Source organism: Mustela nigripes, chromosome 16 (assembly GCF_022355385.1).
Source record: "Mustela nigripes isolate SB6536 chromosome 16, MUSNIG.SB6536, whole genome shotgun sequence".
Classification (NCBI taxonomy): domain Eukaryota; kingdom Metazoa; phylum Chordata; class Mammalia; order Carnivora; family Mustelidae; genus Mustela; species Mustela nigripes.
Genome location: NC_081572.1, coordinates 19,144,387 through 19,161,239, shown reverse-complemented (window position 1 = coordinate 19,161,239; position 16,853 = coordinate 19,144,387). Strand labels below are relative to the sequence as shown.

The 16,853-nt window shown below is 41.8% G+C and overlaps 1 protein-coding gene across 10 annotated transcripts in view; it reads right to left on the bottom strand.

The window, feature by feature from the left end:
• The window catches only part of BRCA1 (BRCA1 DNA repair associated), a 67,102-nt gene that overhangs the window by 14,625 nt on the left and 35,624 nt on the right, over positions 1–16,853 (bottom strand). For 6 of the 10 annotated variants that reach the window (XM_059379007.1, XM_059379013.1, XM_059379009.1 and 3 more), the window contains 5 exons: positions 14,209–14,380; positions 7,358–7,484; positions 5,189–5,379; positions 3,794–4,104; positions 1,439–1,526 (listed from right to left, as the gene is read on the bottom strand). In XM_059379007.1, the coding sequence (XP_059234990.1) occupies positions 1,439–1,526; positions 3,794–4,104; positions 5,189–5,379; positions 7,358–7,484; positions 14,209–14,380 (889 nt within the window). The remainder of the gene's footprint in view (positions 1–1,438; positions 1,527–3,793; positions 4,105–5,188; positions 5,380–7,357; positions 7,485–14,208; positions 14,381–16,853) is intronic. The other 4 variants (XM_059379008.1, XM_059379015.1, XM_059379010.1 and 1 more) reach the window with 1 other exon arrangement.

Sequence of the window (16,853 nt, the reverse complement as noted above, 5' to 3'; positions counted from 1 at the left end):
TTTATTTATTTGACAGACAGAGAGAGAGGGAGAAGCAGGCTCTCTGTCAAGCAGAGAGCCCAATGTGGAGCTCTATCCCAGGACCCCAAGATCATGACCCGAGCCAAAGGCAGAGGATTTAACCCACTGAGCCACCCAGACGCCCCTGGTCTTTCCATTCTTTCCTCTCTTCTTCAAATGATACTGCTTTGAATTCCTTTCCCCCCAGCCTCATTCTCTACCTCTACCTCTGCAGAAACACTCTAGTTGGTCAGTGACCAGCTTAAAAAGAAAGCCAAAGGAGAGCACGTTACCTTTCAGGCAGTTGCTCCTGCAGAGGATGCACTGTGGGGGGAGGGGAGGGTCAGCATCTACATTTCTCTTGCTCTGGACGCTAGGCTTGTGTACATAAGGCCCAATTCCAAATGTGCTTTTTCAGCGGCCTTGAAATGTTTACTTAGATTTAGCTAAAAGCCTCTGAGGTCTCCGTTATCACACAAGCCATAATTAAGATTGAAAAAGAGGAAGGTGCAGGAGAAATGAATTTTCCCCGTCTCTTTTTCCTGGTTCATACGCTAGGCTACCTCAGAGCTGACAGGATACTAGCTTCCCAGAAAAACTGTCAACATGCTCAGTCCACGTGCATGAATGGAGCTAGGACACAGAGTGGACATGGAGCTAGTGTTTGGAACTGCCTGTTTTTGTTTATTTTTTAAGATTTTATTTATTTATCGACAGAGAGAAAGCAAGAGAGGGAACACAAGTAGAGAGAGTGGAAGAGGGAGAAGCGGGCTCCCTGCTCAGGAGCCTGATGTGGTACTTGATCCCAGGACGCTGGGATCATGACCTGAGCCAAAGTCAGACACTTAACCGACTAAGCCACCCAGGCAGCCACCCACAACTGCCCAGATTAAGAGTGGGAACTCACTTCATTCCCCTCTTTTCCCCATGCGTTCCTCCAGGACTTGGGATCTGCCTTATCAGACAGCCCCTCACACAGTGCCGTCTAGGCAGGGTGGATGAGAAGTGGTTCACCATTCCTGACTCACTACTCTCCAGATCTTACCGCAAACAAAAGGGGGTCAGGACATAGCAAAACTATTATTTTTCTTTTCTTTCTTTCTTTCTTTTTTTTTTTTTTTAAGGATTTTACTTATTTATTTGACAGACAGATCACAAGTAGGCAGAGAGGCAGGCAGAGAGAGAGGGAGGGGGAAGCAGATTCCCCGCTGAGCAGAGAGCCCGATGCAGGGCTCCATCCCAGGACCCCGAGATCATGACTGAGCTGAAGGCAGAGGCTTAACCCACTGACCCACCCAGGTACCCCTGATTTTTCTTTCATAAATAACTGATCAACTGTTGGAAGACTGTCAACCATCCTTTGCCTGACAGATTCTCCCATTTCTTCATGTAGTTTTATGCAACAGACATAACATGCTCTGTGAGGCTCGTGGTATACCTGTTTTCATGATGACATGAGTAGTCTCTTCGGAAATTTGATTAGTTAAAGTGATGTGGTGTTTTCTGGCAAACTTGTGCACAAGCATCTAAAATCAAATCAAATATTATGTTATAATCAATTACCTCTAGTACATAGCTTAGAATGCTAGTTACCCTAGCTTTGACTCTCCATTTCCCTCATAAAACGTACATCCCTTTTATTCAAACATGCCTGAAGTCCTAAAATAAATAGTAATTTAATAAAAAATTATGTAGAATTCATTGGAAAAAATTCTAAAATAGTTTGCACTCACAGACACAGAATTACAACCCAGGATTCAAAAATAATAATTTTTCCCTTTAATAGCCCATATCATCTGATTCCCTAAGCCAGTTCCTTTGCAGAGTGATACTCTACTATAATTTAGGTTTATCTGCCTACACTTTATAAGCCAAGAGGTGACCAGCCTGTTCAAAGTTATGCCACAGGTACGTGGCTGAAAATAAGGTTCAACCCTCTAAGAGTTACAAAACATTCAAGATGCTTCTAAAGGTCAGTGCAAAAGCTATCAATTTCCCCTTAAGAATAAGGTTTGGAAGAGACTCAGATGCATCGGAAAAGAAAGCTACAGCCTTCTAGCTATTATCTATCAATCAAATAAAAATCAATAAGCAGTAAAAGGGATTAACCAGATCCATTACGGACACAGTTGACATAATCAGTAGCTACTGTTTGGTAAACAACTTCTCTTCCTAAGGGCCATCTTGTACTAGTCACGGCCACCCCTGCCAATATTTCTGGGCTGCGCAAAACTGCAATGGAGAGCAGTCATCTTTCTTTTAAGCTGCTTGCTCCCTACTGCCACAGGGCACTGCAAAAGGGAGGCTAGAGAAGCTAATGACATCCTCCCCCTTTTGCCGCTGCCCTTCTGCCAGGATCATTAGCAATTCTGAACTGATTAATTGCTGAAATCCCAGCCTTGAAACAGTGTTCAGTTAGAACAGCAATTGCTGAAAAGATCATCTTAATGTGGGCTTCGGAATTAATCATGTGTACTACAGTCAGCAGCTTTCATAATAAATTTACCACACTTCAGCAAGCCTGAATGGAGCCGAAAAGTTTTCTTCTTGGCTTGCCTAAAGACAACACGTACCCAAGTCGCTTACAGTCTAATCTGCAGCTCCGCGGAGTCCTCCGTGGCAAAGAAAGATCAGATCATTTTAGCCTCTTTGAAAAGCTGGACTCACAAAACAAAGGGGAATGCTAATTTTCAATGAATAAATGGGAATTCTAGAGGTATAGGTAAATGATCAAGAGCAGTATAAGCAGACGAAGGTATGAATTTTCAGAACAAATAGCTGATCTGGCCACATGGCTGTGAGATGGGAATTTTAGCATTATTGATGAGAATTTATTCACTGTATCTACTACGGCAGACATAGTAGATACAGTGGGATTAGTAGTAGGATACATTTGGCCCCTGAGCTGCTACCTATAGAGAGGCGAGAAATGGTTCTAGGAAGGTTATATTAAGAAAGGGTTAAAGGAAGCCTAGGAAGGATATATTAAGAAAAATACTTAAGAATGACTGGGTCATCTCTCAGTGTGCAATAAATGGCACCCACTATTTCATCCATCTGATACGCTGGTGTGCTATTCTATGATATTAAAGAAATATTCATTCAACTACTTTATTATGAAAGGATACCAATGGTGATTAATTACCAGGGAGATTAATTTCCTAAGATGTCTGAAATCTACACTCAGCCCAAGCAGAAACAAAATTTCAGTGGTCTTAATATTTTAATGGATATTTTTCTACAATGTGAAACAATTCCTATTTCTGGTACCAGGGGCCCAAGGACATGTCAAATCCTAATAGGGAAGGGGTGCTGTAGGGCAGAAATGATAGAGCGAGCTATGGAATAACTGTGTTACAAACTCGGATAAAGACAAACACTGGAGAAATGCCACTATCTGGCCATTTGCTTGGAAGCACTTTGGATTTAGTTAATTATGGTTGTAAATTCACTCAGATGTAAACCAAGGTGTTTCCTCTGGGGATTAAAACTATACTTACTTGGTTTTTTAGATTAAAAAAAATAAATTAAAAAGCTCTATGTTATACTCAAAACTATACCCTTTCTGCTAATATTTAATAACTATTTTCTTAAGTAAATATATACAAAATAGTCTATGCTACAGCTTTACCTAGGCCCCAATTTTCAGAAATTAGCAATGGAAATTAGATTACATAGAATCGTTCTTGGTTCCTAGATTTCTTATACGTTATTCATTGCTAGTACGTATTGAAAACTATTTGCAATATGTTAAGACGTCTCAGGTGTTAGGGAGATACATAAATACACTCACACATTCTTTTGGGGTTAAGCCTGATGCCACCATAGATATTCTTCTGTTGACTCTTTTTATTGAAGATATAACTTCTGGCTTCTCCCTGCCCACACTGTCTTCCCTCTTATTGTACCCAGCAGTATTAGCAATATGGACAGCAGCTGTACTCTTGGCTGATTCTTCAACTTGAAATTGGGGTAATTTCAATGCAGAGGTTGCAGCTGGCATGCGGCTAACATGAGCTGGCTCTGGGGCTCTGTCTGTAGAGGCGTCAGACTCAGGGTCATCAGAGAAGAGGCTGATTCCAGACTCGAGGTAAGGGGTTCCCTCTGAAAAGCATGGGGAAGAAGTTAAATCCACATGATGATGAATCTTCAATTACAAGTAGTATTCGTAGTATTCATCATGATTCTATATTTTAAACTTTTTTTTTTTAAGATTTTATTTATTCATTTCACAGACACAGATCACAAGTAGGCAGAGAGGCAGACAGAGAGAGAGGAGGAAGTGGGCTCCCTGCCAAGGAGAGAGCCTGACGTGAGGCTCGATCCCAGGACCCTGAGATCATGACCTGAGCCGAAGGCAGAGGATTAACCCACTGAGCCACCCAAGTGCCCCTAGAAGAACATTTCTGAAATGCTTCAGAAAACGTCACTCCACCAGGAAGTAAGCATAGCTAAAGAAAACGTGAGATTCCTAAAATGACCTTAATGAACACAGCCAAATACAACATTTAGGTGCCAAAGAGCACCTTTTATGATAATGTGTTTTTGAGGACTAATTTAAAACTTTCTTTACTGATTAAAACTTTGATTTATAAGCCATAAAACACACCACTCATTTAAAGTGATTTATAAGGCATAAAATACGTAGTCATTTATATTCATTAATTCATATAATAAGAGCTTACTTTGGAGATCGGACTCATTTTTCAATAAAGGACAGGCTGAAAACTTCTAGGGCCCTAGAATTCTTTATTTTTTTACTTTATTATTATTATTTTTAAGTAATCTCTATGTCTATTGTGGGGCTCAAACTCACGATCCCAAGATCAAGAGTCGCTGACCCCAAGATCAAGAGTTGCTTCTTTTACTGACTAAGCCAGGCAGGCGGCCCTAGGGCCCTAGAATTCTTACTTAACAGTTGAAATAAAATATTCAGAGCACATGACTCTCCCATCCTCAAAACTGTTGGAGTTAAACCAATAAATAAAGACTAAGAACTGCAATAATTTTCATGTAAATTTGGATTAATATTCAAGTTATTTTTCTAAAATGGGTTTAAGTATAAGAGAAGCATTCACTATAGACTAGACATGCTAGACATCTTAAAAGCTGATTAACCAAAATATCTTTAGGTCAGATTCAAAGTAAAACAGATGTGTTTTCTCCATTACAACAGATGAAGTATTACCCAGATCTGGTCTTGGCAAATAAGGCTGCTCCATGAAATCTCGCGCCTCTGACCTACTCGCTTGTTGCTCCTCTACACTGACAACCTTAATGAGCTCCTTTTGTGAAGGGCAGTCCGTGTCCTGAAGACTCCTTGGGCAGCTGTGCACATACCACCTCGTATCTAACAACCGGGACTGAGAGGGGGAAGACCTAGAAGAAGGATGAAGGGAGAAACACACCACGACAGTTTGTGAAAGGACTCATCACCCATCCTGGGCAGTGGACGCACAAGTGGAACATCTCACTGTCAGGGACATGGGGAATGACTAGCGAAAAAGAACCCGAGTGACTGCCCAGAATCCTGGATTCATGAAGCCTGCCAGTACGTCAGGGCTGACATATAACAGCTCTGCTTAGGGTCTGGGCTGACGCAGGCCATCTCTCAGCTGTTTAAAAGCGTGTCAGCAAATTTCACCAAATTCTCCACTGCCGCTCACTCAATCAAATTCTATGTGCTACTCCACTTGAGTCCAAATGGATGTAATAGAATCAGATCTCTCATGAAAATAGAAAGCTGATTAATTTTGACATTTATACACTCATTCTTTTTACCCAATTTTAGCAGAATTCATAGAATCATGCCTACCTCCTATCTTTTTGACGTCCAAAGCCATTCTCAAAACAAAAGCCAGCTATAAAATACTGTCAGAAGAGCACATGTGCCGAGTGATTCCATCCTCCACTCTTTCAGGTGTTTAGGGCTTTGCAGAATAAGATACTTAGCAACAGATTTAAAGGATACTTAACAGATTTGAGGAATTCATCCTCAAATGCATTATTTATAGTTTCCTTTAAATAGTAAACAATGGACTTTAATAAATAATAAAATTATTATAATATGTAATCTACCATAATGGATTATAAGATATTACAACATAATTTAATAATTGAAATACATTAAATAATTGTCTATTAAACAATTATTGGGTGTTTACTACAAGTCAGGCAATAAAAGTAGGCTCTGTGCATTAAAGATGAGCAAAACCCGAACCACAGCTCTCAGGTAGTCTACTAGAGAGAGGACGTTCAATCAAAGTGTAGGTTTTTTTCCTTTACATATATACATATATGTGTTTATATATATATCTGAAATATATATTTTATGTAGGCTCTACACCCAGCATGGAGCCATTGTGGAGCTTGAACTCACAACCCTGAGATCAAGATCTGGGCTGAGATCAGAAATTGGACCCTTCACTGTCTAAGCCTCCCAGGTGCTCTAATGTGTAGGTTCTTTAATAGAAGTCTCTGTAGGGTACACTGGGGAGGAGGAGGAGGTATAGGAATATTTAGCGTAAATATTAAATGGATGGTTAGCACAACAGATTAAAACATGGCAATGAGGTCATTCCCTCTAAACATGGGTTTATGGAGGCCAGATCTCTGTACTCTGTCACAGCCACAATGTCAGTCTCCAGGCTCAAAAATATACCCTCAGTTCACGAGGCTTAAAAGACAGTGTGATTAGATTATCAACAACTTGTCAAGTATTTTCGGGAAGATAAATAAAAAAATAAAAGTATATGTATACGCAGTAGGAACTCAATACATACAAATTCCTTTTCCTTCCTAGAGTGGTGAGACGCTGGACTCTAATGGCTCTGAGGTTCTGTCCTGAACTATCAAATAGAAAGAACAGTCCCAACTTATCCTTTTACCCTCATAGTATTGTAAAGATCCAACGAGGAAGCGGATAAAGTACTTTTGAAAACATGAAGTGCTGCACAGTCTTACAATAATGAATTGCATAGACATCCCTGAGAGATATTCTGAATTTTCCCGGGGTAAATCAATAGCTAAACTTTTTCTAGAGAGGCCAAAATTTCAATCAGGGCCAGGGCTGCCTGTCTGCCTCAGCTGCCAGGCTTTAGGTTTCAGTTCTATATTTTATTCTGCCCTTCGAAAGGGACAGATCTACTGTGCATTTCTCACCTCGTACCTCAGGCCTTGCATAGTTTCAGAAAACCCACGGAATTAAACAAAAGAAGTGTCCTAGAGCAATGAGAGGTTAGAAACAGCTCTTTACAAAAAACCAAAAAAAGGACAGTGAAAAAAATTTAATAATAAGAGTTCGATATAAGTAAAGATATTACTTAGATTCTACAACAAGACATTTATTTCTTCTTACCTTCTTGTTCCTGGTTCTTTATTTTTACCGGTGGAACTATCCAGAGATACCTGATATTTGTCCGCAGAAAGGCTTTCGGGATTCTGGCTTTTAGGATAGTCGCTACTTTTCTCTGAAGTTAATACTGCTTTAAATGGAATGAGAAAACAAAGAAATCTACTTTACTGCTTTGTCCTGATGGTGGTAATTCAGGTGAGGATATTGATTTTTTCAAAAGCAGCAACCTGTGACAATCAAATTGGTTTTTAAACAAGTATATCAGGCAGAATTTTGTAAACAGAAGTGATGCAGCACCCGATGAAAATAAATGACTCAAAAATTGTAGGGACAGTGAAAGGGAACACTTGAGGACGGAGTAAATGGAGATACCTGGCTGAGACGAGGCTGGGAAAAACATACATTTTTTTTGGCCCAGAATGATAAGGAAACAAGAATAGGAAATGAATTTTTATCTCTGCAGCAAAATAAATTATTCTGAAATCCCTCCCCTTAGATAACAGGGAAGAGAAGTACCGGAAAGCACCAAGCACATTCCCTACTGCCTCCACATCAAAGACTGGAGAGGATGGGGGCGTGGGCTGTTTGCAGGTGTGGGCAAATAAGAGGGGAGCAGTTGGAGGAGAAAGACAAAACAGGTGACATTTTGCTTCCCATTTTCAATGACGAAGAAAAAAACAAACCAAAAAACCCACACACACATAAACCAAGGAGCTGACCGATAAGGAACCTTGAAGTAATCTATGGAACTGCTAAGGAAATGGCACAGGAAAGGGAAAACACAGACAACAGACCCAAGGCAAAGTTCTGGCATGGTAGTGCGTCCTTTTTATTTATTAATTCCTCCAAATGTATTATTGTACCACTGTTTTCTAGGAAATGCCTTTGAGGCAGAAATCTTTTAAAAAGCAAAAACAAACACTTAAAATTACAAATGTCTTCTACCCATTAAAAAGTCACTGATGACTGTAATTTATTTTGAGCTTTTATTAGAGAAGTTCAAAGGCATAAAACAAAGGCAGAAAAATTTAAGCAAAAGGCTATATTAATTAAACTGTTTTTTAAGTCACTAGGTAGCCTGGTGGGGGGGGGCAATAATCACTGATCTCCTGAGTTACTCCTCCAATGTATTATTTCTAGTTTCCTTTAGGTCTCTTTTCGAGATCTGTGCGTTAGAAACACAGGAACTCCCAACTGCTGAAAGCAAACAGTCTTACAGTGAACCAGCAGGATGTTCTTTCAACTGAGTATCATTTACCCCCCCAAACAGGATAATAACTGATAAAAGATAATGCATAGTTTCTAAGGAATCACACCAAACAGAAGCAACCACTGGAAAGGGTTTAAAAAAAAAAGTGAGGGGCACCTGGGTGGCTCAGTGTCTGCCTTCAGCTCAGGTCATGATCCCGGAGTCCTGGGATCAAGCCCTATGCAGGGCTCCCTGCTCAGTGGGGAGTCTGCTTCTCCCTCTCCCTCTCCTCCTGCTCATGGTTTCACTCTCTCTCTAATAAATAAATCAAATCTTTAAAAAAATCAAAGGAAAAAAGAGTGAAAAGGTGTGGGGCAGGGAGGAGCCTTAGATACAAACACAGATATTAAAGTCATTCCATTGTCTAAATATTTGACATACGAGTTGCTCTTTTCTTCTCTTTTTAAAGATTTTATTTATTATTTGAGAGAGAGAGACAGATAGTGCTCGAGAACGGGGGTGGGGGGAGGCAGGGGAGAGGGAGGGAGAACATCCTAAGCAGACTCTGAGCTGAGCCCAAAACCCCATGGGGCTCAATCCCAAGACCATGACCTGAACTGAAACCAAGCATCAGACACTTAACTGACTCAACCACTCAGGTGCCCTGCTCTTTTCAAAATAATAAGGCTCAAACGACAAAGAAATTAAACTCACCTGAGTTGCATTCCATACCTGAAGAGTATACAAGAAATACTGGGCAAAAGTTTTCTGCTTTTTGGGTACCTGGGTGGCTCAGTGTATTAAGCCTCTGCCTTAGGCTCAGGTCATGATCTCAGGGTCCTGGGATCAAGACCTGCATCAGGCTCTCTGCTCAGCGGGGAGCCTGCTTCTCCCTCTCTCTCTCTGCCTGCCTGTCTACTGATCTCTCTCTGTCAAAAAAAAAAAAAAAAAAAAAAAGTTTTCTGCTTTTCTTCTTCCTTAATCCTTATTTCATAAAGCAGGACCCAGAGCCCAAGTCCTGGAATGATCCCTCTTAAATCACCCACCACCTTTAAAAGATTTTATTTATTTGAGAGAGAAAGAGTGTGAGAGAGAAATCACAAGCAAGGGGAGAGGCAGACTTCCCATTGAGCAGGGAGCCCGACGTGGGACTTGATCCCATGACCCAGGACTTGATCATGACCCGAGTCAAAGGCAGACACTTAACCGACTGAGCCACCCAGGTACCCCTCTTCTGGGGGTCTTAACCTGTTATATTCTTCATGGGTAGTGAATATGGCCTAGACCAAACATTTAATAAACTTACTGCCTATTATGCACTAAGAATTATGAAAAGTATGGGGGGATTAAAGGAAAAAAATCACAGAAGAAGGAACGTTATTAAGAAAGGATAAACTACAAAATATAGAACCTACAATGAAATTCAGGTTTAAGAAATGATAAACTACAAAGTATAGGACCTACATCCTTCAAAAAATAAAATCTTTAAAAAAAAATGGATCTTAAACATCCATAATCCTGCCATCAAGATTAAAAAAATATATATATATGCATGTATATATAAATAAAATATGTCTACAGGATCTTAAGCCACGTATGTAGAGACAAATAGATAGGATTTTAAAAATAAAAACCAGTGAAATCCAAATAAGTCTAGAGTTTCATTTGTTACTAGTAATGTACCAGTGTTGGTTTCTTGGGTGTGACAAAAGCACCATGGTGATGTAGGGTGATATTTGGAAACCAAAACTAGGTAAGTGGTAGAATTCCTGCAGGAACTCTCTGTACTATCATTGCTGCTTTTCTATAAATCTAAAATAATCCAAAAATAAAAAGTGCATTAAAAAAAAATGTCCTTATAGCTGAAGGTAAACAAAACTACCCTTTCTAGATCAAGAAATTTGCCTGAGGGACGCCTGTGTGGCACCGATGGTTAAGCATCTGCCTTCAGTTCAGGTCATGATCTGGGGGTTGTGGGATCGAGTCCCACATCAGGCTTCCTGCTCAGTGGAGAGTCTGCTTCTCCCTCTGCCTGCTGCTCCCCCTGCTTGTGCGCTCTCTCTCTTTGACAAATAAATAAAATCTTTAAAAAAAGAAGTAACAAGTTTGCTTGAATTTTAGCTCAATTCAAACCAACTTAAGAAAGGAAAAGTTGCAAAACTTGAGTTGATATTAGGTTGACACACTGTTTCAGAAATAAAGCCCCCAAATTTCAGAATCCATACCCCAAAATTTCCTTTCGGTAAGCGTGGGGTGGGTTTTTGAATAATGTGAATTAAAGTATTTACTGAGTAGCTACTGTGTTCTCAGAGTTCTCTGCCCTCATGGAATCTACATTCTAGTGGAATGTGAGGAAGAACTCCAAACAGTGAGCAAAACAAGTTGTGTATTATTAAAAGTTTGCAAGGCTTATGAAAAGAACAACAGTGGGGAGTAGAGCTGGAGAAGTCAGACAGGTCAAAGTTGCAATAGAAAATATGGTGGTTCATGGTAGATCTTATTGAGAAGCAGGCTTTGAGCAATTTGCACAACATATTTCAGTTATGCCAACATACAAGGTCATGGAGGACATTCTCTGTGGAGTTGGGAGAAAGGACTTTTTTCTTTTTCTTCTCTTTTAAAATTTTATTTATTTATTTTTCTAAAGATTTTATTTATTTATTTGACAGACAGAGATCAGAGGTAGGCAGAGAGGCAGGCGGGTTGGCGGGGGGAGCAGGCTCCCCGCTGAGCAGAGAGCCTGATGCAGGGCTCGATCCCACGACCCTGAGATCATGACCTGATCTGAAAGCAGAGGCTTAACCCACTGAGCCACCCAGGCGCCCCTCCTTTTTTTCTTTTAAACTAGGAAATTTTCATAAGCTTCTCCTTTCTCCTCTCAACATTTACCCACCTACCTCAGAAGTCTGAGGAAACTCTAATTTCATGGAAAAGAAGGCTGTGTATAAGTTTACTATAAAGGATAGAGTAAAAGCTCCTGACAAAAGTCTTATACAGAGGGGTGCCTGGGTGGCTCGGTTAAGCCTCTGCCTTCGGCTCAGGTCATGATCTCAGCATCCTGGGATCGAGCCCCACATCGGGCCCTCTGCTCAGCAGGGAGCCTGCTTCCCCCCTCTCTCTCTCTGCCTGCCTCTCTGACTACTTGTGATCTCTGTCAAATAAATAAATAAAATCTTAAAAAAAAAAATGTTATACAGAGATCCAGGAGAAATTTTCAAAAGTTTCCAGAAGACCAAAGTAAAGCATAATGTATAAATATATAGCATTTATGAAATTTTAAAATGAAAGAAAGCTACAAGGGGGACCTGGGTGGCTCAGTGGGTTAAAGCCTCTGCCTTCGGCTCAAGTCATGATCCCAGGGTCCGGCGGCTCCCCTCCGCTCCCCGCCTGCCTCTCTGCCTACTTGAGATCTCTTGTCTGTGAAATAAATAAATAAAACCTTTGATAAATAAATAAATAGAAAGAAAGCCACAAGAAACACGCTGTCTGCAGATCTTTAGGAAAAAATGAATGCGTACACACTACACTCCAAAGCAGAGACAGTAGATTTACACACATATTCAAAGCCAGACAGTAACATTTTCTATGCTATGCATTAACATGGGAAGTCTCGTCTGTTTTTAGACTGAAGAGGGTGAAAGCACCCCAAAGAGAGCTGTGCTGGGGACGAGACTTTGGGCTTCATTATCTGGGAGAGGAACTAAATGAAGGTACGGTTACAAAGAAAGCATTTAAGGAAATACATTTGAATCACTGCCATAGCAACAGAGTCCCGAGCTCCTCATGCATGAGCTACTGTTTCTCCCTGAACACAAAAATACTGCAAAGCACATTCTGGGACCAGGGCCACACTCTTCTGGAGAATTAAGACTTGAGTTCCTAGAAAGACGAAAAGGCAGGGCCTAAGGCCCCCAGTAGGGGAAGGGAGCAACGAAGAAAGAACCTTCACAGGAAGTTAGCAGGGTGGCTATCACGGAGACAGTAGTGAAGAACATTGGGGGGGTGGCTCACCACACTTACAGGTCCCTAAGCGGCAGCCCCCTACCTCCCTCTCCCTGCCCTCCACCCCTGTGTCAAGCACCTGTGCCTGAGCATTTCCTCTCACCTATGTTTTGCGGATCTGTCCCTATTTACAAGCTGCCTGATGTGCTATTCTCACAACACCACAAGGCGCTGTCCAGTTAAAGACTCAACCTTACCTTTCAGCTCGTTTTCCTTCATTTATGCCATGTTATTCCTCAGGTCTGTGTTCACTTTTTTAAAAAGATTTTATTTATTTATTTGACAGAGCAAGAAAGGGAACACCAGCAGGGAGAGCGGGAGAGGGAGAAGCAGATTCCCCACTGAGCAAGGAACCCAATGGAGGGACCCAATCCCAGAACCTTGGGATCATGACCTGAGCTGAAGGCAGATGCTTAACAACTGAGCCACCCAGGCTCCCTCATTGCTCACTTCTTATAGGAAGTCAGCTCTGATCAATTCCAAGCTGCCTGGTTACTCCAAATGCCTTCTCTCAGAGGTCCACCTGGTCTTGCTGATGACCACGATGCTGTAATACAGTGCCAGGCTCTTCTGCAGAACTGGACTTTTTGTGGATCATGGTGCAATTCCTGACACCTAGGACAGCTCTCTCTCTGAGCGCCTCAGTCGGTTAAGTGTCCGCCTTCGGCTTAGGTCATGATCCTAGGGTCCTGGGATCAATCCCCACATTGGGCTCCTTGTTCGGTGGGGAGCCTGCTTCTCTCTCTGCCTCCCCCATTGTTCGTTCTCTCCCTCAAGTGAATAAATAAAATCTTTAAAAAGGGGGGGGGTGTTAAATAAATAAATAAATAAATAAATAAATAGGGCTTTGGGACCTGACACCACTGTTAAAGGACTAAGTATGAGACGCCTGGGTGCCTCAGTTGGTTGAGCAGCTGCCTTCAGCTCAGGTCATGATCCCAGCATTCTGGGATCGAGTCCCACATCGGGCTCCTTGCTTGGCAGGGAGCCTGCTTCTCCCTCTGCCTGTGCCTGCCTCTCTGTCTGCCTGTGCTCACTCTCACTCCTCTCTCTCTAATAAATAAAAAAAATCTTTAAAAACAAAAAAAAAAAGGACTAAGTCTAAGTGTTGTTTTTTCCAAGCTTCCTAGAATAAAGGGTTGCCTAGTTCCAGTCTCTGCCATCACACTCACTTTCCTATGGGCTTCCCATAGCATCTCCTCACTGTGTGTACCCAGACGACGACACTTCATGACTGTTTTGGTTACTCTGTAAGGTAAACAGTTGTGAGCAGGGGCCAGAGGCAAGGCTCTAAATAAAATTACCCATGGAGTGACTCAGCAAACCTCTGCTGAGCAAAGAACATAAAATGTTGGAGTTAGTCCCACATGTTTTTTTTTCCCCCTAAGATTTTATTTATTTATTTGAGAGAATGAGAGAGTGTGAGCATGAGCAGGGGGAGGAGCAGAGGGAGAGGGACAAGGAGACTCTGTGCTGAGCACGGAGCCAGATGTGGGGCTTGATGCCAGGACCCTGAGATTATGACCTGAGCCAAAGTCAGGAGTCAGATGTTTGACCAACTGAGCCACCCAGGTGCCCACGGCCCACATTTTATAGCAGGATAAAGGCTTAGGGAGGAGAAGAATTCTGCTTAACATACCAGAGTTTGGCCAATATAACAAACCTTTTTCTGATGTGTTTTGCTCTGGATCGAGCAGGTCCTCCGGGGCACAAGAACCTGCCACGGGGGAAGGGGAACTTCGAGAAGGCTGGCTCCCGTGCTGCTCTAACACAGCTTCCAGTTCAGCCATTTCCTGCTGTAGCTTTATCAGGTTATCTTGCATGGTATCCCTCTGCTGTAAACACAAGAAATGACACCAGGAAAGTCACACTCTTTTAGCGACTTGCCAGAGAGCAAAAGTATGTCACACCAATTAATTTTAGCATGGAAATGGAAACCACCTAGTATGGAATCATAAGTTCTGGCTGAACACCTTTTAATCCAACCACACTCCTGCAATTAATGCCCATGAAATTATTTCAGAATGATGTTTGAGTTAGAGTTGAAAAAAAAAACTCCTCAAACTCTCCCCAACAGAGTTGGCTTTATTGCGATGTTTTTTCAAAGCTGGTTATTTTCTTTTAAAGATAGGAAGCAAAAGAAAACAATGAAGGTACTCAAACACGATATTTTTTTTTTTTTAAAGATTTTATTTATTTATTTGACAGAGAGAGATCACAAGTAGGCAGAAAGGCAGGCAGAGAGAGAGAGAGAGGAGGAAGCAGGCTTCCCGCTGAGCAAAGAGCCCGATGTGGGACTCGATCCCAGGACCCTGAGATCATGACCTGAGCCGAAGGCAGCGGCTTAACCCACTGAGCCACCCAGGCGCCCCTCAAACACGATATTTAAAATCAGCATGATTCTGTTAATATTTTACACAAGCTGTGTTTCACAGATTTGGTACCGTAGGACTCTTATGGGATTTGGATTAGTCCATACACATAATGTCTGATTTCTGGCTGGTGAGGATTCTTCCTTTTCTGCCATTCTTGGACCATTTAGTCTCTAAAAGAGAGAGGGCAAAGAGCTAACCCATTGATTTATCTATTTGTTCCTTCAAAAATTATTTGCTGACCATCTATTATATGGGAGGCATGCTGGGTATTAGAGCCCTCACAGTGTTGCTGTTCTCAGAGGGTACCTAGAGATCATCAGCTGGAGGGAAGGATCTAGCAGAAAGAGCCCTGGGAAATCCTGTAAGGATAGCTACTGTTTTCAATTCAAGATAATGGGCTCTTCTTGCTTACAGGGCTTCTGATGTTTGTTTCTTCATTTCAAGAAGAAATCTACTAAGTCTTAGGTTTTGTTCTGTTTTTTAATATGTCACTTATTTATTTGACAGAGAGAGAGATCACAAGCAGGCAGAGGGACAGGCAGAGAGAGAGAGGGAAGCAGGCTCCCCGCGGAGCAGAGAGCCCGATGTGGGGCTTAATCCCAGGACCCTGAGATCATGACCTGAGCCAGAGGTAGAAGCTTAACCCACTGAGCCTCCCAGGCGCTCCTAAGTCTTAGGTTTTTTGATAAACAAAGTACTTGGTAAGTAAGGAGCTTTCCAAACCACACATTTCCTCATCACGGTTAGAAGGAATATCCATGGCTGCTGGCGAACCCCAGGGAAACGGACTGTTTCACCCTTCGTTGCTTCTGATCCTTGCAAATGACTTTGCCCTCTACTAAAAACAAGCCATCTACTTTCTCCCGCGACACCGAGTTCACAGCTTGCAGGTTTTATGGCCAGAAAATGTATTCCCAGCGTCACAAGGTTTCTGCTGCTGCCCTGAGACCGCCCTGCAGCCAACGTGTGCAGCAGGGCCACTGCCACCACGTGGTGCTTGTAGGTAGTTCCCTCGCTGATCACACCCTGGCCTTGGGGCTGCCTCTGTAAATCTGGCAGGAAACCGAGGACACAGCTATCTGACAAGCTTCAGAAGCCCTAATAGTCACTTCTGGCATGACCATCACATCTAACTAACCTCCGTGTGGCCATTAAATAGGTTAGAAAAATCAGGAAAAATAGTAACCAGAGAACTGTAATTAGAGAACATTCCTTTGGGTTTTCCCAAAGGAATTACTTTATAACCTAAATTCCCCTGTAGGTAATTGCCCAGATACATTCGGGAGACCAAAACCAAATTGCTTACAGAGGCTTTTCTTCTCTTCTTCTTCTTCTTCTTCTTTTTTTTTTAATTCTAATTCTTAAGTGTTTCTGGAATTAGCCCTATTCTTCTTTTCTATTCCCAACATGCTACTCTGATCTCTTTTAATACAGCTGCATTACTGTGGAAGTTCTTTAAAAGCCATGTTTATCATGTCTCTTTCTTCCATAAAGACCTTAGTAGTATACCACTGCTCAGATAAGTTAATATTTCTGAACACTATATCATTATTACTCATTCCTGCCCTCAGGATAGAGTCCCAATTCCTAAGCATAGCATTCAAAAGGGCTTACACACCCTGATCTTTTATTTTTCCCTCAATTACCCCTATGTCCTGTTTTCCAGTCACATGGGACAACTCTGCTTTCTGGACATTTCATGCCTCTGTCTTTGCCTTGCTTGCTGCCTCCTTCCCCTTTCTATCTGGAAAAATTCTTCTCCTTCAAGGTCCAGCTCAAATGGCTCCTTCAGAAATCCCCCCCATCTACATCTATTATCAGGAACAGACGATCCCCCACTACCTCATTTATACTGCTAATGCATTAGCATATGGAAGTGGAATACTGACCCCTTTTGAGGGGAGGAATCCTTCCTTAATCATTTTTGTATTCC